This window comes from Chiloscyllium punctatum, chromosome 48, assembly GCF_047496795.1.
Source record: "Chiloscyllium punctatum isolate Juve2018m chromosome 48, sChiPun1.3, whole genome shotgun sequence".
Taxonomy (NCBI): Eukaryota; Metazoa; Chordata; class Chondrichthyes; order Orectolobiformes; family Hemiscylliidae; genus Chiloscyllium; species Chiloscyllium punctatum.
In genome coordinates this window covers 51,249,590-51,271,712 of record NC_092786.1, presented here as the reverse complement: position 1 = coordinate 51,271,712, position 22,123 = coordinate 51,249,590, and the positions used below count along the sequence as shown (strand labels likewise).

Genomic DNA, 22,123 nt, shown 5'->3' with positions numbered 1-22,123 from the left:
TTTGTGCCATTTATAAAACATTTGTGAAAATATGTACAGCTCTTTGTAAATGGATGTTTGGTAGCACAGAACTTGATTAAAATGAGACTAGAAATTGAAGCTTTCGAACTTCCACTCATGAGCTCTCTGACACAAGAAATAGCCTTGGGGTGCACTTGTTATGTTATATAAAATGGTGTCTGTTTTTCAAGCCTGTTTCCTAGTTCCGAAGAGTGCAAGATTGAAAACTTCAACTTCCAGTTTCCTTTTAACAATGTATCTGTAAATGAGTTGATTTGATTTATTTTAAGTTTTATGCACAATGTTATGTGCAACAATTCTCTGATGATTGTAAGCAGGAAGTACAGATGCATTTGCTATTTTAAACCTCACTCTTAACTGCATACTGTCAGTCATAGAGCAAGGCCATTTAGTCCATTGTTTGTTTTCTGAATAGCCAACTTCCTTGCTGGCTTTTTACAAGAGCTCTCCAGTAACTTCCATTCCTTCTCTTCTCTCTCCATGGACGTGTAAATTTTCCTCTGGCTCAGAGGTAAGGACATTACCACTGGGCCACTCAGCCTGGTAGAGAGCTGGTTTTTGGAGAACTTGAAGCTCTTGGTCACAAGATCCAAAAACAGTTGGGTCATGACTGTTGTCAAACAAGGCAACCTCTTAGCTTTTATATCATTGTTTGTTTGTTTTCTGACTAGTCAACTTCCTTGCAGTCAATATATTCCTCCATGTAGGAATAATTTATGACAGGAACAAATCGTTATTTTGCCATTCCATATCATTTCTTACCCAAAACTACTGCATGAGTTTGAAAAATATTTTAATGTAACAGTTCTAAAAATAACATAGACCCATGATATTACAATTGTCTTCAATTTTTCTGCATTAGTTTGAGTGCCTGTTGAATGAAACTTTTAAGTATATTGAGTCACCCTGTGCTGAACAAAGATTTATTTCTCTCCAGCTATGAAGACCAGTAAGTCATCTTCAAGTCACTCTGAATTTCCATGTAAGTTTTTTTTTAAAACTCCTTGGGTTTAAACTATAACCCACTGGTGTTTCTCTGTCTCAGTTCCCACATTCTTCTCTAATCCTGTGCTTGGTGTGTGGCAAATACCCAGTCTCCGTTCTTTGTGTCTGGTTTATATTGACTTCTGGATTGTTCATTGTACAAAATGATTGGGAAATCCACGACCAATTTTAAAGCAATGACAAGGTATGCTGACAATATAACAAAAGAATTGTAGGTGCTAAAGATCTGAAATAAAAACAGGAATTGCTGACAAAACTCCACAGGTCCACAGAATCTGAAGGGAGAAAGCTAGTTAACATTTTGAGTCTGGTGTCTCCTCTTCAGAACTGTTCCAAAGGAAGATCACTGGACTCAGGAGAATTAACCCTGCTTTTGCCCCAACGAGGCTCCCAGATCAGTTGAGTTCCACCAGTAATTTCTGTTTTTGTTACACTGACAATATGAACAGCTTTAAACTACATGTAGAGTGCGGAGGCCTCTGATAACAGGCAGCAATCTAAATTATTTTATAAGTCAGAACAAATGACGATTCTCAAACAGTGTATGCCTTGTATTACTGGATAATCTGTATTTGGAAACCTCACCAACATTTGGTGGCTTATTTTTGCTTTAGTTATGTACTGACCAAAGTGTGCCAATGCATGTGTCCTTTGCAACAAAGAACAGGTCATTTCATCCATCTAGCTATTCCCTTCTCATTAGTCTGTGTATTGAACTTCACCTTAAAGGCAGCAAAGTAAACTTGTCTCAAATCTCAGGTTAAAGAAGTGTGCAGATTGTGCCAGACAATGCAGTGTCAAACCTTTATGGTGTATTAATATCGAAGCTGAAACGTCATTTTGGTATCTGCCAGGAATGTGATAATTTTAATATTAAAATCAATGTGTTCTTTGCTACTGTTAATGCCCTGGGATCAGTTTGTGGGTGGAATCCAAAGGAGACCACCCAAGACATTGCTGCTTTGCATTATGACATTAACCATGATTCTGTTTCAAGATTCCCTCACCCCTGTGCCCAAATGGTCACAATGCATGTCTGGGCTAGGACCTTGAATGTCAGCAAGCAATATGATTGAGGAAGAAGCAACAGAACTGAAGTTGATTCTATTTTAGTCCACCATCTGTATGGTGGGTGACAAAGATGGCGATTGGCATTGAAATCCTGGCTTATCAGCCTTCGCTCCATACAGTTTGTATTCCATAAAGCCATTGCTGAAGGGTACAACTAAGGCCAGTCTTTACATGCTTCTGCAAACATCTATTTATAAGTTAATAGGTTATAAGCAAGCATGTTTTAATCCCACAACCACAGCTTCAACGTGTGTTTAATTATAAAAGCACAAGTGAATTCCCAGTTCATCCCCACCATCTGTCTAAGAACAATTAATATGGAATTATCACTCGTTAATTTTGCAGACTGGTGTTAAATTTCAGAGTTCCAGGATGGACAGTGAAGTACAAGACTGAACAGCAAATTAAGCTGTTTAACATTTGACCGAAATGAATGCAGTACTTCATATTATAGCAGTTACGTTCCAGGACTTTAGTCCTTAGATCTGTACTGATGCTACAGATGTGAGCTTAGATCCCACTGTGCCAGTTAAAGAATTTGAATTTAGTTTGTAACTTATACAATTAAGTGATCACAAAACTGGCTCAAAGTGTTAAACGACACAAACTCTTTGCTGTTGCCCTTTGGGCACAATAACTTGTTTTCCTTTCCTGACCTTTGTGTGACTCCCATACATACTCGTACAGTTGTCTTTTAGCTTTCCTCCGCCAACAGCTTCACATTGCTCTCAGTTGTTTCCATCCACCTAAGGATGGGCAATAAATGCTGGCCTTACCAGCTACATCCACAACCAGATATTGCTTTTTTGTAAACTTGGTAGACGTTTACAGTAAACTGTATGGTAGCACTGAGGTAATGACTCATATTTGTCCCTATAGCACATTCCAGTCATAAACCATCATCCTCTGGCCAGCCAGACTACCTGTGTAAGTGGATGGGTTTGCCATATGTTGACTGCAGCTGGGAGGATGGAGCTCTTATTTCCAGAAAGTTCCAGGCGTGCATTGATGCTTTCCACAGCCGTCATAATTCCAAAACCATTCCCTCGAAAGACTGCAAGGTGATTGTCATACGCGAAGGTACCACGTTTGTGTTAAATGTGTTTTTTTTAATACATTACACCTAAAAAAAAAAATTTGGTTGGTTTGCAATTGCATGTTACATGTTTACTGTTCAAAACAAGGCGGAAAAGCAAGTGAAATTTGTAATTGATGGAATGTAAGACACGATATTAACCACTATGTTTTAAATTTCTGTTCCAACACCATCTCGAGACATTAATTTTTAAATATGGGTGTCAGAGCCACTGACATTTACCAGTCCTTGAACCAAATGGCACGGTTTTTCACATGAACCCGGAGATGGTGTGTCAGTCTCTTTGACTTGGAATGCAAAAGCTTGCCTTTCCAGCCTTCCTCTTGTTCTCGAACAGCACCTTTTGATTCTTATGATTGTGAAAACAACTTGTCGCAACTCTTGTCCTGTCTCAGTTGAGGTCAGCCCATTAAGTATAAAACAGATGAGCCAGGGACTACTTGCTTTCCATGGTTCCTTTACACAGTAGATGCTCAGCATTGGAAAGAAAGAAAACAAGACCCAGATGAACTTTACCCAGTTTAACATTGCCACTTCATGACATGTATTGTAATGGTCACAAGGAAAGGGTTTGCTGGGGAGGTGAAATAAATGTAAAGCAGGTTAAATTAAAGAGACTTGATATTGCAAATTATCTTGCTCAATTCTGGGATGTTTGTCCATTAATGAATTAATTCATTACCCTATTCTGCTCATAGAAGTGCTTTTTAGGAGCTAATTTGTACATAGCAAGTCTCCAAAGGAGTAATAGATGCATATTTAATGTTAATCAGTGTAGCTGGGGATCTCAGATGCAAAAGCAGAATATTGCAGTTGCTGGGAATACTGTGCATGTTTGACTAAAGGTCACTGACCTTCAAAGCTGACTCTGTTTCTCATTCTACTGATGTTGCCTGGCTTGCTCGGTGTTACCAGCATTGTCCAATCTACTTTTATTCCATATTAGCTGGAGATCTCCATTGGTCTGTTTTCAAAAAGTGTCGTGGGGCCTTTTAACTGATGCCTCTGCTTCACATTCTTGTTGAAATAACAAAGCCTGGCACCTTTGATAGCGCAGCACCCTCTCAGTACTCCATTAGTGTGCCAATGCACATTCATTAAAGTTCCCAGTTAACCCATAACCTTTGTGCCTGAAGGCTGTGAGTGTTACAGACAGTGCTGTCTCTATTATTACAATTTGATAATAATGTACTTGCACGCGATCCATTTGTTGTGCAAAATTGCACTTGTTTTGAGTTAGTATTTCTACACAGTAGTTTATTGTGTCAAGCTTAATATGAATCTGAATGCAACCAGTTTATTTCCACAACTTGTGCTGCTGTAGCAGAATGAAATTGCATGTTGATGGTAAATGGAGGCGGGTATGCATGAAGATGAATCCGCTTTGGGTCTAAATGATTTGAAGGTTCTTCAGTTCCAAAAATTAAAGTGTGACTTGCACTGTTCCTGGTTGTGTTACCATTTGAAAAGCTTACTTCCTTTGTTTCCTGAAGTTCCTGACTTGTTGTACAGGTACCTCAGTTAAGTGCATGCACACTAGAGTCTGCCTTTCAGTAGGTGCAAAATTAATGTATGGTCACTTTGTGCCTACTGAGCCCTATCCTCAATATTCACAGACACTTTTTGTGGTGGGGATTATTGATTAGCTATCGAGCATTGGCTGTATTTAGTTCTGCTTAGTTGAGAAACATTGATAATAAACACCAGCTAAAATCTACTAGTCTAGACTGAGATTCTCTTGGCCACTAGTACTTTCTGGTGCACCACGGCATTTTGTGAATTATTGCTTTATCACCAATAAATTATTTGCTATGTTCTCACAGTAGGTTGTCATCAAAGAAGCAGCCGTTTAAAGGAGGGGCCTTTGCCCATTGTATCTGTGCCTAACCCTTTTAGAGCAATCAAAAACTATTCCCAATATCCTGTTTTATTTGAATAGCTCTCTTTGTCTGGAATCAAATATTTTACTTTTCCTTCAAAGGATTTAATGTTTACTGTTTCATCAGCTGACTGAAGCAAAGTGCTCCATGTAATAATAATTGTAAGAAGCAATTTCTGTTAAGCATATCTTCCACATCTGACAATCTCTAATTGACAGTTCGTCACGAAACACAAAATTTCTCCATTTTCTTTATTAAAGCTACTCATGGTTTTAAAATAAGATAAAGAAATAGGGACAGAATTAGGTTATTTGACCCATTGCGTCTGCTCTGCCATTCAGTCATGGCTGATATATTTCTCAGCCCCATTCTCCTGCCTACTTCCTGTATCCCTTGATCCCTTTACCAATCAAGAACCTATCTGTCTCTGTTTTAAATACGCTCAATGACTTGTTGCCACAGCGGGCTGTGGAGGTCAAGTCCCACAGATTAACTATCTCTAATTGAAGAAATTCTACCTCATGTCAGTTCTAAAGGGACATCCCTTCTGTCTGAGGCTGTTCCTTCCAATCCTCATCTCCTATTAGTGGAAACATCTTCTAAACATCCACTCTGTCCAGGCCTATTAATATTCTGTAAGTTTCAGTGAGATGCTCCCTCATCTTTCAAAACTCCACAGAGTACAGACCCACAGTCCACAACTGACCTTCACTGACCACAGTATCTTTTATTATTTAACAATTTTCTGTGAGGTACTTTGTCAAAGACCTTCTGGAAATCCAAATCAGTCATGTCCCCACTGGTTCTCCTTCATCTGACTTGCTCAATACCTCCTCAAAGAATATCTTCCCTTAGCTTTGAGTATCTACCCAGAGCTTGCTTCTCTCCTGTGCAAATAATTAAGAATGTCAGCGAAAGGTCAAGTTTCATCCACTCCCCTTCTGCCAAACCTACCAGTTGTTTGATAAAGCAGAAGTGTTGACTAATCATACTGACAAATTTCTATCACTTAGTTTACAATAAACCTAAGTAACTCCACTTTTGGACCGCAGATCCAAGTTTCCCTATCCTTAAGGATGCCATGCTTACCATGTGTCATGTCTTAAATCATTTCTTTGCAGTCCCCATATCTTAGTCTGCTTTCCATCCACTCCCTTAGGAGCTGGATGTGCCAATGGCTCACTGAAATAATAGATGCAAGTATTTGCTTCTCCTTTTCTTTATGACACTGTTTTTGTGTGCCTGCCAAAAATAGTTACAAAAGCGTGATTGATGCTGTATGTATTTTTGTGTTGACAAGGTATATGCCTCAAGGCGAGTGAGATATCTCATGGGTTCATGTCTTGTTTGCTGTACAACTCTATCAAATGATCCTTTTGCTGACTGTTTCAGTCTGATCACAAGGGACTTGTTTGTCTATTAAGAAATAAATGGAAATTCAATTCTTGCTTTTCAGGTCTTGAAACAGAGGCCTAGGTTTGTTACCATGAAGAAGCAGCCTTCCTATATCGGCAGTGAGGGCTTGGAATTGAGGGATTACCAACTTGAGGGTCTGAACTGGCTCGTTCACTCCTGGTGCAAGTACGGATTTGGATATGATCGAAGAGCTTGTAATGAATTTGATTGAATTTTTGTTAGGTGATAGTTCAGGGTTTACAACTGGTTGGGCAGGGTATGGTATGGTATGCAGGCTCACAGTTCTGTGACCTTGGCTGACAGATGTATGAGTGCTGATCATAGGCTCAGCATCAGTTGTGGTATCTCCTGTGGTCAGATTGCTCACTGAAACTCATTGCCTCTGCTCACAAGTGGAAAATGCCCACCTAGATGAGCTGCAGGAGATCACTGGTTGCCTGTGGATCCCACTACAGGTCACCTGCTTCAGAAAATGAAAAATGGTGTTTTGAATCTAACAAATCCTTCACACACTTGCATCCCCTGTGAGCAGGACTCAGTAGAGTTCAAACCCAGTGGGGGCAGGGATTAGATATATTACTATTTTTCGCAGTCAACCTTATTTTAAAAACAGATGACGTTAGATGGTGAAACTGATTTGCACATGAATTAGATTGAAGTGAGGGAAAATTGCTTACATGAACAAATGATGCCGGGGTAGGCTATTTGTCCCCTTAAGCTTGTTAAGTAAAATCAGGGCTGATCTGATTACCTCACATTTCCTTTACCTGTCTATCCTGGTATTGCTTTACCCCCTTGTTCATCAAGAATCCATCTACCTATGTCTTTCAAACATCTAGTACATCTAGTGACTGCTTCCACCAAGGAGAGAGTTCCCAAATTTAATCAAGTCACCTCTTAAGTTTCTGATCTCCAGCAGACACAAGCCTCGTTTGTCAAATACTCTCTTAAAAGGCCAATATGCCCATTCCATATATATTAGTCTAATAAGCCGCCTTTGGACAGCTTCCACTGCATTCACATACTTGCTTAAATAACGAGGTCACTATTGTATACTGTACTCCAGATGTGGTTCCATGAATGCCCTCTGTAACTGAGAAATAACTCCTCACTTTTGTATTCAAGTTTCCCTTGCGTTCTTAGTTACTTTTTGTATCCGCATACTAACCCTAAGCGATTCCTGCCGTAGGACACCCAGATTCATTAGTGCTTCAGATCTCTGAAATTTCTCAGTACTTGGATAATACATTCACATTTTTATTCTTTCTGCCAAAATTGACAGTTCCACATTTTTCCACAATTTGCCCCATTCTCCAAATCTTAGCTTGCTCACAACCTGTCTGCATTTCTTTGTCAACTCCTCATGTCCTCCTCACAACTTATTTTCCAACTTGTGGTGTTAGCAAATTTAGCAACTAAACTTTTGGTCCCTTTAAGTCTTTAACATAAATGATAAAACGTTAAGTTCTTGATCTCTGGGACTCACCACTTATTGCATCGTGTCAACCAGAAACCGATCCATGTATGCTTACTCGGTTCCCCACTAGCTAATCTTCTGTTCACTAGCTAACCCTCTCCACCTGTTTATTTTCCACTACAGCTTTTGGCACCTTCTAGAAGTTTTTAATTATGGTAATTCCAGCAGTTCCCCTTTACCCAGAGCATGTTATTTCCTCAAAGAATTCCCAATAAATTGGTTAAATGTGCTTTCTCTTTCACAACACCAGATGCAGTGAGAGATTGGAACATCAACAATGTTCCAATCAAATGTCTTAACCCCCACTACAAGCCTATTCTCTTACAAGCAACCTTCATCCCTCTACAAAGCAACTTGCCTGAGGCTGAAACACTGTTGTAACACAGTTCTGTTTGACTCAGAGTGAACATTCAGCTGTGTCTTCATGCTGTGACTAAGACCATGTATCTCCACTCATACAACAGTCTGACTTTTCTCAAGTTCAGTTCATGCTGAAATCCTCCGCTGTGGTTTTTTTTTAAACTTCCAGGCATGATTATTCCATTGCACTACTGTCTTGCCCCTCATATTCTGCCCTCCATAATGCTGAGGTCATCCAAAGTTTTGGTGCCCATTACCTATTTCACATCAAATCTCATTTACCTGTAATCCTTATGCTTGCTGACCTATATTGGCTTCTAGCAAAGTAACTCTGCTTTAAATGTCTCATTCTTGTTTTTGGAGCCCATTATGGCATTGCCATCTTTCTATCTCCATAAAATTCTCCGGGGCCAAAACCCTCTGAAATATGTGTTCCTCCAGGTTTGGCCTTTTGACAACCCCTGATTTGAATCACTTCCATCACTTGGGCTCATGTCTCTCCAAGAACCCCTCTGCCCCTTGACCTTCCTTTAAGACATTCTTAAAAACATTAACTCCTTGGACAAGATTTTGAACTGAAGGGCTATTTTACTGTGCTTTAAATGACTCTGACGCATAGTCATGTGCCCATGTATCTCCTCATGTGGTTGGGTGTTGTGTTTTGCTTTGTATTACCCCTGCGAAACATCTTGGGATGCTTTACAATGTCAAAGTTATGTTCGTGCAGTTGGTGTTAGTTACTTTTGGTGTTTCAGTTTGTTCACTGTTTATATTTTCTGACTTGATAACCCCCGCAGGTCTAACAGTGTGATCCTGGCTGATGAAATGGGTTTGGGTAAGACAATCCAGACTATCTCCTTTCTCTCAAACCTATTCAATCAGCATCAGCTCTATGGTCCTTTCCTCTTGGTTGTCCCACTGTCCACGCTTACTTCCTGGCAGCGAGAATTTGAAATCTGGGAGCCCAACATGAATGTGGTTGTTTACATCGGTGATGTCATGAGCCGAAATACGGTGAGTACAAGACCTTGCTTCAAACACCCGGACATTCATGAAATTTGAAATTATGTTAAATATGAAAACGTGTGTGAGGTTAATCAACATGGGAGAAACAGGTTAATGCCCGTCATCTCTAAGCTCTTAGTGTGAACATGATTTGTTTTCCTTCACGAGGTCTGTATGGTCTGTGTCAGATCTCCAGGATAGTTACACTGCCATACACACCCTCTGAATATTTCTTCATTACCAGGCTGAGATGTATTTCTGTGGGCTTAGTGCCCAAAATAGGAATGAGTAATAAGTGCTGGCCAGCTAGTGACATCCATGTCTCATGAAAGAATTAAAAACAAACCTGGGATTGTTTCCTAAATGGCGTTTCATTTCTAAGCGCCTCGTCAAAATTGAAGACAGCACAGTCAAACATGATTTTATTTTGAATCAAAAGACTGAAGAACTGCGGATGTTGGAAATTAGAAACTGGGTTCTGAAAAAGGGTCACTGGATCTGTAGCGTTAACTCTGCTTTCTCTCTACAGATGCTGCCACACCTGCTGAGTTTTTCCAGCAATTTCTGATTTTATCCTCTCCTACTGTTCCCCTCACAAGCTCAATTGGACGGCTGGTTTGCACTGCAGAGTGATGCCAATAGTATGGGCTCAGTTCCTCTAAGGCTAAGGTTACCATGAGGGACTCTCCTCGGTCTCTGTCCTCACCTGAGGTGTGATGACTCAGGTTAACCCACCACCAGTCATCTCTCTCAATGAGAGATCAGCTCTATAGCCTGGTAAGACTATGATGGCTTTTTGCACCCCCTCAAATTTCTCTCCTATTGGATAATGATCAAGATTTGAGAGCGGGAACCAGTTTCTCTCCCTCACCTCTTAAACTCTCACCCTGTAAGAGAAGCATGTAGAATCGTTGTAATATTGCTTTCTATATTACAACTTAATTGGGATCACATAAAGGACTGAGACCTGGGATTTTTCAGTTATCTGCTACTCCCTGTCTTAATCAGTCGTTCCAGGGGCTAATATTGGGCTTATTCTGTAAGAAAGTGAAACCTGGGTTTGTGAAACCTACTACTCGCCAAGGGTGGTGTCATTTAGCACACATATTTGTACAAAAGCCAGAACTCTGGACCTAGTTATAGGTATCATTGTAACATTAATAATTACTGACCTCCAACACATAGCAAATTAAAACTTTCTATTACAGATCCGAGAATACGACTGGTTACATCCTGAGACAAAGAGACTGAAGTTTAACGTATTGATAACGACGTATGAAATTTTGCTGAAGGATAAGGTAATAACCCCTCAGGCAGTGATGTGAAATTTGAAGCCTGTCAGAAACAACTGGCTTGGTCAGCAAGAAGGGACTAATTCACCATGGGCACATGGAAATCATATTTTAACCTAAAAATTGGGATGTTGTGAACTGCTTTACCACAGATGGCTGGAGAAGCCAAGTTGGTCATAATATTTCAGAAAAACTTGGATAAATGTTGAAACAAGTGAAACATCCAAAGATATGGGCAGTGGGAGAAAACCAGAATTCTGAGGTTAGAACAGAAGCTCTGGTATGGAGATGGTAGAGGCATGGGCAGCTGGAGCTTCATAGCTTCCATTGGTGCTGAAATCTCACTCCTCAATTGTTATTGAAGCCTTTTTCTTTCCTGTCAGAATGTTTTGGGGAGTATAAACTGGGCATTTCTGGGAGTGGACGAAGCTCATCGGTTGAAGAATGATGACTCCCTCTTGTATCGGACTCTAATCGACTTCAGATCCAATCATCGACTGCTGATAACTGGGACACCGCTGCAGAACTCCTTGAAAGAGCTCTGGTCACTCCTGCACTTCATCATGCCTGAAAAGTAAGCCACCTCTTAGCCAACCCAGCAATTAATAAAGGTTTATAAAGTGTAGGTAACCACATGCCCCTACCCATCAGTGGCTTACCACAGTCACACTGAGACCAGCTCCACAGGTACAAACTATCTTTGTCACTTTGTGCAACCAGACTCCCTCCAGCAAGCTCTCTCCTGGAGAACAGTAGCAAACTTTTTAATAACTAAATTGAGTTGTCATCTCAACGTGTACTTCCGAGCTGATGAACGTTCATAGCAGTCGGGAGAGTAAGGTTGGGCTGTTATTTTACCTGTTTATTCAGCTGTAATTGGATGTGAATAAATAACCTGCTTAATGTATGGACTAATAATTATATATCATGAACATCCCTCTGATAGAAGTAAAGTCCCAGAGCTCTTTGTTGTGCGTCCTCTGGGACAATTGTGCAGGCTTATGGAGAAAGAGCATGGGAAATGAGCTTAATTTCATAGCTCAGCCACAGAGCTGATACTGGCATAACCGATCAAATGGCATCATTCTGGATTCTATGATTAATTAAGCCTCAGGACGTCCATCACAGCATGCGGCTGACTCTCAATTGCAATACCGAGAGTGTGTTGCATGGCTGGAGGTGCTATATCTATCATATTGCAGCTACTTGAACATTCAGGCATGCACTTGACATATGAGTTTTTTTTTCACTCTAGGTTTGATTCCTGGGAGGACTTTGAAGAGGAACACGGGAAAGGAAGGGAAAATGGATTCCAGAGTCTCCACAGGGTCCTGGAGCCCTTCCTGCTGCGCAGAGTAAAGAAAGATGTTGAAAAATCGCTTCCTGCCAAAGTTGAACAGATTCTGAGGGTGGAAATGTCAGCCTCACAGAAGCAGTATTATAAGTAAGGGCTCAACTGGTGTCACAGGAATAGCTCAGTAGGAGACCAAGAATAAGGGGGTGCCCAATGCAGATGCTGGTTTTGTAAATTTACTTATTCCTTTTCTTCATCCCTTTCCTCTTCCCTGCTTAATGTATTTTTTGTAATTTGCAGCATTTTCCCCCATGTAGGGTATTGTAAACTGGACAGATCTTACTTCATCTTAAATATGTATCCTAGAATTGAACAGTTTTTTTCTTTCTCTCTGACTAGTCATTTGTAGCATGGAGGCCAGTTAAATTAGTCACGATTAACTCCGCAACTTTCTGGTGTCATGTAGTGCAGCATCACAGGAACCACATTTTGACATCCTTTTTCTCTAACCGCAATGTTAATCATTCATCCAAAATAAAATGGATTACAGAAGAGGCCACCAGGATTCTCTCATCACTAATTAAGGAGCACGGGATTCAGGATATGAATAGGCTGCTCTCTCCTTAAATTCAGTCTTAGCTGCATTATAACAAAATACATCTTTGCAGCCTCAACTGTGGAGCAGGAATTTAAGTAGCTTTAGATTTAGCAAGTTTTTAGGCCAGTTACCTTTGTATTTGTAATACCGTGGCTGTGTATTGGGTCCTCATACCTGATGATTCAGGTACTTCACCAGTGTTCTGCAGCAGTTAACCCCAAGCACAGAGACAGAGATTAGCACAGATCTAAATTGTACTCATCACAGTTCTAATCCCCTCTAAATTGTTGAACCTGATTCAAGTAGGTCACTACCTTGAGTGTATGGGGAGCAACTTTGTGATCTTCATAAATCCGTCTTTGACAGAAACTTGCTGAAGTGCAATTGTGTCTCCCTGCATGAGAATAAATGAGCATCTTTGTTCGAAGGTGCTTAGTGAAGACTGACCCCAGTAATTGCAGACCCTGAGGGAGTGGGGAGGCATAGAAGGCAGAGAGGTTGGGATGACGGGTGCTTGAATGTAAACAGAGGGTGGCTTGCTTGAGTCTGTTTACTGGGAGAGTGGAAAGCATTTTTAGTAAAATGCCTCTAGGTTCTTGAGTACAGTTGGTAGAAATGTTACACTGCAGCAATGGCCCATTGAGTAATTCATACCTGTGCCAGCTAAATGAACTAGCCCTCCCCAAAATAATCCTGCATTCCAGCACGTGGTCCATGGCCTTGCAGGTTACAGCACTTCAGGTGTAGATTCACATTCCTTTTAGGTTGAAGATTTCCACCTCAGTCACCAAACTGGGCAGTGAACCCTAGCCACCTTTCGCCTTTTGGGTGGAAAAGTTCTTCCTTCCGCTCCCTTCCCCCAAAACTACTCAATCGAAGTGCCAGTCTTGTTAAATCTTTGCTCCTTGGTAATTGACATCTGTACTAAGGGTGTTAAGTATTCCCCATTCACTCAACGCAAGCTCATTATTTTCTATGCTTCAGATAAGTCACCTGTCAGCCTCCTTTGTTCTAAGGAAAACAAGTCTGGCTTATTCAATCTTTCCTTATACTTGAAATTTTCAGGCCCTAGCAATGTACTTGTAAATTCCCATACTCTCTCCCTTTCAAGCAGTTATGTACTTTCTGTGATGGACCAGAACTGTACATTAAACTGTACATTAGCTAGGACCTAATCATGTCTTAGATTATTCCAGCACTGTACCACTGCTCATGTATTCATCACCTTGTCCAATGAAGGAAAGTATCCTACATGTGGTCTTTACCACCTTATCTACCTTTAGGGACCTGTGGACATGTACTCCCAAAGATATTTTACTTTCTCTACCTCTCCCAGTAATGTCAGATTTATAGTGGATTCTGTTGGACATTTGCCTTCCCCAAATTCATAACCTCACACTTCTCCAGTTTAAATTCTGTTTGCACTCTTCTGCCCACTTGGCCAAGTTGTTGATATCTTTCTGAAGTTGACAGCCTTCACCTTTGCGATCAACTACCTAATTTTTACATTGTGTGCGATTTTCCCCACAGTGTTTCCCACCTTTAAGTCCAAATCATTAATGTATGCCGTAAACAGCAAGGGACCCAAAACTGAGCTCTTGTGAAACATCACTGGAAGGACCATTTCATTCACAAAAACATCACTTGACCATCACCTTTATTTCCTATCACCGATCTGGATGCAATTTTGGGTCCAACATTCCGCCTTCCACTGTATCCCAAGGGCTTTAATTTTTATTCGCAGTCTGACATGTGGAACCTTACCAAATAAAATCTATGTTGACAAAATCCATTGCACAACTTTCATCAATCCTCTTCGTTACTTCCTCCGAAACTTCACTTAAGTCAGTAAGACTGACCTTAATAAAACTATACTGGCCATTCCTCTCCAAGTAACAGTTAATCCTATCTCTCAATATTGATTCTAGTCATTTGCCCACCACGGAGGTGGCGTTATCAAGAAAATTAAACACCAAGCCACATGCGAGGTTACGCCAGATGACCAAAAGCTTGGTCAAAGAGGTAGGTGTGCCAATGATGGTCAGAGAGTACTGGGGAAATGAGTGAGCTGCAAGAGACTAGAGTTAGCAAGCTGAAGGATAGACCTATGGAAGCCAGCACTAAAGAGTTGGAATGGTCAAGTCTAGAAGCAACATGGATTTATTGAGAGTTTCAGTGGTTAATGGCCCTCAGTAGGGATAGATTGAGCAGTGTCACACAGGTAGAAGCAAGGTGCCTTTGTGGTAATGCGGATATGTGTTCCGGAACTCACTCGTTAAAGCTAGCAGCCAAGTTGTGAACAGTCTTGTTCACATTTGGGCATGGTCAGAGAGGGCAATGGAGTTGGAATCAGGAGAAACAAGTTTAAGACAACTGTAGTGGCTTCTGTTTGCCCAGTAATTATATGAAGGAAATTTCTGTTCATCCTTTACTAGATATTGAGCAAGTGATCTGATGGTGTGGAGATAATGAGGGCCAAAGAGAAGTGGAAGTGAAGTAGTTTATATAGTCAACATGCATATGGAAACTGATGCTATGCTTTCAGATAACGCTGCAAGTGTGGAGCATGTAGTGAGATAGAGGACAGTGTCAGTGCAGGATCCTGAGGAGATACTGGACCTAACATTGCAGCAGTAAGAAGGGACATGATTAGGACAGAAGTCTAAGATTCACAGCATTGAGACAACACTAACGTCCCAGGTAGACAATGTCAGGGATGTACTTTACAAGAAGTTAAGAGTTGAATCTATTTCTGTTCGAGGTAGATTGAGGGTAACAGAATTGCTTGATTTTTTTCTTTTCCCTGACGAGTTAGGGGAAGGTATCCAGGTGCCGAGGAAGAGCCCATGACAGAATAATACATGATCTCTGGATGGAGTGGACTTGGTGCATCGGTTAGTCCTTTCTTTCCTGGTAATGTTGGTTATGGTGAGGTTATGGTGTGTGGTAATGAGGAACTTGTGCTGCTGTTCAGTCGGTTCCTAATGCTGAGCACTCCTCATCTCTCTCGACGCAGGTGGATATTAACCCGAAATTACAAAGCGCTCACCAAGGGAACCAGGGGGTCTTCATCGAGCTTCCTCAACATCATGATGGAGCTGAAGAAATGCTGCAATCACTGTTATTTGGTTAAGCAGTGTGAGGAGAATGAGAACCTGTCCAGCCAAGAAGTGTTGCAGGTGAGTGAAACTGTGATGATAAATGTTGTTCCCTCTGCACTGAATCACTCATCACACCTTCGAAATGTGAGTGTCTCAGAAACCTGAACTGGAGTCACAGGCAATGATGAGTTTAAACTATCTTTATTGTCACCTTTACTGCTTCCAGTTGTCATTTAAACGGAAGAATGGCCACCCACTATGTATGCCATCTTTAATTTAGCTTGCTTTCCGTTGTTTTTATTCTTCCATGAGTTGTGGGTATGGCTATCAAGTTGACCATTTCTTGCCAATCTTCAATTGCCATTGAGCTGAGGGACTTCCTAGGCTGTTTCAGAGAGCATTTAAGAATCAGCTGCTTTGCTTTGGGTCAGGATTTGTATGTAGGCCAGACCAGGTAAGGATGCCAAATCCTCTTCTCTAAAGGACATTAGTGAATTAGATGGGCATTTACAATAATCCATGGTAGTTGTCGTAGTTACCATTCCTGAAATCAGTTTTCATTTCCAGAGCTATTAACACAATTACACTCCCCTAGCTGCTGTGGTGGGATTTGAACCTGTTACTCCAGACTGTAAACCTGGGTCTCTGGCATATTACTCCAATGTCATTCTTTATCCTTCTTTGTTTTCTGATAGATCCAAATACTTTTCAACTAACACATATTTTCTCTGCCTCATTACTGTTACCGAGCTAATGCTTCCCACCAAAATAACAGATCTGAACTAATTCTCTATGCATGCTGTGGTAAAATGCCTGCCATTGTTCATTTGAAAGCATTCACCTGAATAGTTTATTGAAGTCTTTGGAGTGGGACCACACCTATTAGAGATGACATATTTCAGTTAAGCTATTAAATCAATGCTCCCTGGTCTCTTCAGATGAAGGAAAATGATCTTACAGTATTGTTTTGAGGAAACTAGCTAAGAGTTATTCCCAGAATCTTGATGTTTATTCCTCAAAGAGCATCCCAGAATTGTTAGGTGGAATTAAAGGTATAACTGAAGAAGAGAGCATGCTCATAGGGCAAGGTAAAGCCACCGTAGTCCAGCTGGACCGTAGCCCTGCGCTCTTATAGAGGTCACCAGTAGTGGTTTAACCTGAGGGTCACCACCCTTCAGGGGAGAGGTTGATATGAAGAGTCCTTCATGGTAACTTCAACTGGTGTGGGACCTTGAACCCATGGTGTTGGCAGCATTCTATGTCAGAAATTGGCCATCCAGCCACCTGAGCTAACTGACCACCTCATAGGGATGAATAACCTGCTACTGTTTCTGCACAGTTGGGGATGAAAATGTTTTCCATACCCTCGAATGTATTTGATTCATAACTGTATCTGTTTAAATATAATATTTTCATAGAATAGCATTGCAGCTGGGTTGTTCTCAGCACCTGTGCTTTCTCAGACCTGCCAATGTGTTTCCTGCTTCCTTTTTTTGCAGAACCTGATCAAGAGCAGTGGCAAGCTGATTCTATTGGATAAGCTGATGACCCGGCTTCGAGAGAGAGGAAACAGAGTGCTCATCTTCTCTCAGATGGTCCGAATGTTGGACATCCTCGCTGAATACTTGACCATAAAGCACTATCCATTCCAGGTGAGTGTGAGAAAGAATTCCAGGGTGTTGATTAGCCTGAGAGATACTGAGCAATTCAGAATCTGACACACAATTCAGGATGGTGTCATTTTTGAACGAGTTTTTTTACCCCACGTTCAGTTCCCTTGCCTTTCTACTTTCTCTTGTCAAAATGAAGGGTGGAAAGAGCTTGTTGCCACTATTTGGAACCATTTCTTGGACATTCTTCGTGTCAGAATCACGCATACCAGGTAGTTATCTGGAGTCAGGAACTCCTTCGACTCTTCCATATCTCTTTCTTGCATGTCAAGATCAGAAGATCTTCATCACACTTGAGCTATTTTTCAATTTGCCATATCAACTATCCTATAATTCCAGCATAGAATGAAATAGGAAGATGGAATCAGCATTTAAACCTCTGGATGTCTCCAGCACTGAAGATTTTTTTTGAAGTGTAGTGTCTATTGTAATACAGGGCATTCAACAGTAAGTTAGAATACAGGAACCCCTGCTCAAAAGTAAAACACGTAAACACTAAACTTCTTCTGTATGCTGCAGAATTCCTTCATAGGCATTAACATTCTGTGATACTCTCACATCTACAGTGACACCTTTTCAGTTGCAGATTCCTCTCTCTCTCTGTGTGCACAAAGTGTCATTAATGTTCTCTGATACAAATTTGATTTTCATCCTTGCTTGCTCTGGGAAAAGCAGCAGGAGAGCAATTGATGGTGCCTTCAAGTGACCCTAGTGATGTCTGTTAATTCAGCTCCAAAACAAACATTAGTTAGGTGCCATTTCCTAATGCTGACCTGTTTTTTTTTGTTCTCCTTGAGCTAACCTCACCAGTTAACAAGGGGCTGTCCAGTCTCTAAATGATGCTGTAGATAACACTATGGGGCTCTGTGTACTGGGGGGTTTGTTGAAGCTGCTAAGGCTAGCTTCTCCAACCAAACACTTCCAGAAAAGCCTAACCAGTCTCAATTGAGTAAAGAAATGGCTGTCAAAGGCAAACGTTCAAAGATGAGCCCATCCCTCCAACCCACCCAGTTCATTTTTCTCCATTATTATTTTAAAGATGTTTATAACTGCAGGTTTATGAGAATGCACCTGGTGGCAAATCTCTGGATAGCAGGGTCAAATTTGGTTGCAGTCTGTGACTGTTTTGCTAACTTGCCTTTGTGAAGTTGCTCAATGACGCAAGCCCCTCCCGTAGTTGTCGACTAAGCACTCTCCTTTAAGCCAGGATTATTTTTGGACCAAGTATCTGAATAAAAATAGATGAGCAATCTGCACTTCAGAGTTTCTGGATAACCTTTCAGCACACAGTTGTAATGGTCTTGTTTTATCATGTTGCAGCGTTTAGATGGATCTATAAAAGGCGAGTTAAGGAAACAGGCTTTGGATCACTTTAACGCAGAAGGATCAGAGGTAAGAAAGTGTTGATTCACATCTTTCCCAGTACTAGCTTGACAACTCTTACACCACCACTTTCTAAAAAAATTTATATTGTGAATGGTTGGTTGTCCTGGAAATGAATGAACTCTCGCTCACTCTGGTGGTGTTGCATTTTGCTCAGTCATCCCTCATTTTCTGAGGCTGTTTACTAAAATTTTGCTTGCTCCATCCCAGGTTTTTGAGACTGAATCCTTGCCCAAATCATTCATTCTTGGCTGAACCATTTTAATTTCCTTCTACTTTATCTATCAGTGACAATGTGCATGCACAAGACCAGATATTAGGACTTTTTAACAAATGTCACTCTGTACGTACCTAATATTTTATCACTTCAGAGTTATCCTCTCCTTTTAACATTATCTATCCTTGATTAATAAATGTTTGTCAGCAGAGACTTCATTGCATTGCCTGGACAGGTTACCAGCAGTGCTTTTCAGTCAGTGTACTGTACTTTGTCCTGTCAGGGTATTGTTGACAGGGAAGCGAGCACATGCAGTTCTTGCTTTGAATAAAGAATTCATTTAGGAAATTTGAGTCAGAAGGTTGGTTTAGTATCAGTTGGCCTGGCATAGCATCACATTGCAATACGTGGCACTTGCACTGCACAGTTGGCGTCTTGCCACATGTACTCCTGCTTTGATTTGCTAAATTGTTTATCTTTCTGAAATGCGCTTAAAATAACTCTAGATTTGTTCAGATTATTTTTATTTAAACTCAACTTTGTCTCTGTTTTAACTGTTAAAGATTCTAAGCCGGTCAGTGAGTTAGAAATAAAGAAATATACATTTTTAGTGTGGACTTTATTAGCTTGGTCTTCTGAACCAACTGCCCCAAAATGCAGCTCTTCCTTATTGATATGTGCTCTGAAACAATTAAAATAATCACCCTTGTTTCCCTTAACCTTAGCAATGACATTAACAAATATTAACAGTGGGATTAACTGAGTAGTAGTCCTGACTGTTACTCCTCTCCAATTTCCCCTTGTTGCTTTTATGATCAAATATTCCATATGAATTTCCTGTTCACTGCACCCTTACTGAAGCGGTACAGACCAGGGGGTCACCTCTTCAATGTTGTGATTCTGTTCGCCGAGCTGGGAATTTGTATTGCAGACGTTTCATCTCCTGTCTAGGTGACATCCTCAGTGCTTGGGAGCCTCCTGTGATGCGCTTCTGTGATGTTTCCTCCAGCATTTATAGTGATTTTTATCTGCCGCTTCTGGTTGTCAGTTCCAGCTGTCCATGGCAGTGGTCGGTACATTGGGTCCAGGTCGACTTGCTTATTGATTGAATCTGTGGATGAGTGCCATGCCTCTAGGAATTCCCTGGCTGTTCTCTGTTTGGCTTGTCCTATAATAGTAGTGTTGTCCCAGTCGAATTCATGTTGCTTGTCATCCGCGTGTGTGGCTACTGAGGATAGCTGGTTGTGTCGTTTCATGGCTAGTTGGTGTTCATGGCTAAGGGAAAGACAACAGAACGAGGACATGCCGCAACCCAAAGGACTAGCTACACTACCATACATCAAGAGCATTTCTGAACTGACAGCCAGACTACTGCGACCACTAGGACTCATAACAGCACACAAACCAACAGCCACTCTCAGACGACAACTCACCAGAACGAAGGACCTGATACCCAGCATGAGCAAAACCAATGTAGTGTACAAAATCCCATGCAAGGACTGCACAAAACACTACGTAGGACAAACCGAAAGTACAGCTAATGATCTGCATCCATGAACACCAACTAGCCATGAAACGACACGACCAGCTATCCTTAGTAGCCACACACGCAGATGACAAGCAACATGAATTCGACTGGGACAACACTTACTATTATCGGACAAGCCAAACAGAGAACAGCCAGGGAATTCCTAGAGGCATGGCACTCATCCACAGATTCAATCAACAAACACATCGACCTGGACCCAATATACCGACCACTGCAACGGACAGCTGAAACTGACAACTGGAAGCAGTAGATTTAAACCACTACAAATGCCGGAGGAAAATCACAGAAGCGCTTCACAGGAGGCTCCCAAGCACTGAGGATGTCAACTAGACAGGGGACGAAACGTCTGCAACACAAATTCCCAGCTCGGCGAACAGAACCACAACAACGAGCACCCGAGCTACAAATCTTCTCACAAACTTTGATCACCTCTTCAACCTCTGATCTGAGGGATACCTCCCCAAATATCTCTTCACCCTCAGTTTTGGCCAGTTACAATTTGCAAGGTTTATTGACTACAAGCTGCTGATTCAAACATTATTCAATTTGGCCTCATTCCTCTTGTTAACCTGGAGGATTGTTCAATGCTACAGGCCTTACTCTGTCACCCTGGTTTTCAGTAGAAAATAGACCAAGCCTTATAGAATCCTGGAATGGTGCAGCACCAATAGAATCCATTTACTTTTGCACCTGCGCTAGCATTTTGGAAATTATTCAATTAATTCCACTCACCTGCCTGATGGACCTCTTGTACCATAAAATCATATAATCGCAAGGGCGTGGATGCAGCCACAGTGTCCACACCGACCCTACAAAGAGCATCCCATCCAAACCTGTCCCCTACCTATCCTTGTAACCCTGCATTTCCCATAGCCAGTCCACCTAGTTAGCACATCCCTGGACACTGTGGGCACTTTAGTATAGCCATTTCACCTAACCCACACATCTTTGGACTTGGAAAGGATACCTGTGCAGATGGAGAGCGAACGTACAAACTCCACACAGACAATCGTCCGAAGGTGGAATTGAACTCTGGTGCTGTGAGGCAGCATGCTTGCCACTGTGCCACCCCCATCGTCTCAGTAGTTCTCCACTTTTATGTTGAAAATTGCTATTGAATCTACTTCCTCCGCTCTTCTGGACTTTGTATTTCAGATCGTAGCTCGAAAGAAATTTCTCTGCATGTGCTAGTTCTTTATTTGTTTTCCATCTCCATCCTCAGGACTTCTGTTTCCTCCTCTCTACGAGAGCAGGGGGCCTTGGGATTAACCTTGCCTCTGCGGACACTGTGATCATCTTTGACTCTGACTGGAATCCTCAGAACGACTTGCAGGCGCAGGCTCGAGCTCATAGGATAGGCCAGAAGAAGCAGGTCAGTTTGCACTCAGTTGGAAGGATGATTGGGGTGATGCCTGTGTTAGTTCTGCATGTTGAAGACAGACAGATCCACTTTTCATGAATTGTTTGGCTTATGAGCTTCTTGCCCTAACTATTTTCATCAGTTTCAAGTAGTCAAGGACAGTAAAAGTTTTACTGTTGACTTGCTTTCTCACACTCAATCACCACAGCTCCTGGTGAAATACTGCAACAGGAAGTAGGTGCTGTTGATAATGTCTCCCCTCCCTGGTGTTGCTTCCCCCTCCCACCCCATGCAGCTATCGTCATCCTTTCCCCAGTGTCTGTTGTCA

General features: G+C 41.4%; 1 protein-coding gene across 3 annotated transcripts in view; it reads left to right on the top strand.

The window, feature by feature from the left end:
• chd2 (chromodomain helicase DNA binding protein 2) overlaps positions 1-22,123 on the top strand; it is a 92,884-nt gene that overhangs the window by 40,719 nt on the left and 30,042 nt on the right. For all 3 annotated transcript variants that reach the window (XM_072565203.1, XM_072565205.1, XM_072565204.1), the window contains 11 exons: positions 959-1,003; positions 2,977-3,158; positions 6,530-6,654; positions 9,124-9,340; positions 10,540-10,629; positions 11,007-11,197; positions 11,879-12,067; positions 15,532-15,694; positions 17,116-17,268; positions 18,607-18,678; positions 21,658-21,807. In XM_072565203.1, the coding sequence (XP_072421304.1) occupies positions 959-1,003; positions 2,977-3,158; positions 6,530-6,654; positions 9,124-9,340; positions 10,540-10,629; positions 11,007-11,197; positions 11,879-12,067; positions 15,532-15,694; positions 17,116-17,268; positions 18,607-18,678; positions 21,658-21,807 (1,577 nt within the window). The remainder of the gene's footprint in view (positions 1-958; positions 1,004-2,976; positions 3,159-6,529; positions 6,655-9,123; positions 9,341-10,539; positions 10,630-11,006; positions 11,198-11,878; positions 12,068-15,531; positions 15,695-17,115; positions 17,269-18,606; positions 18,679-21,657; positions 21,808-22,123) is intronic.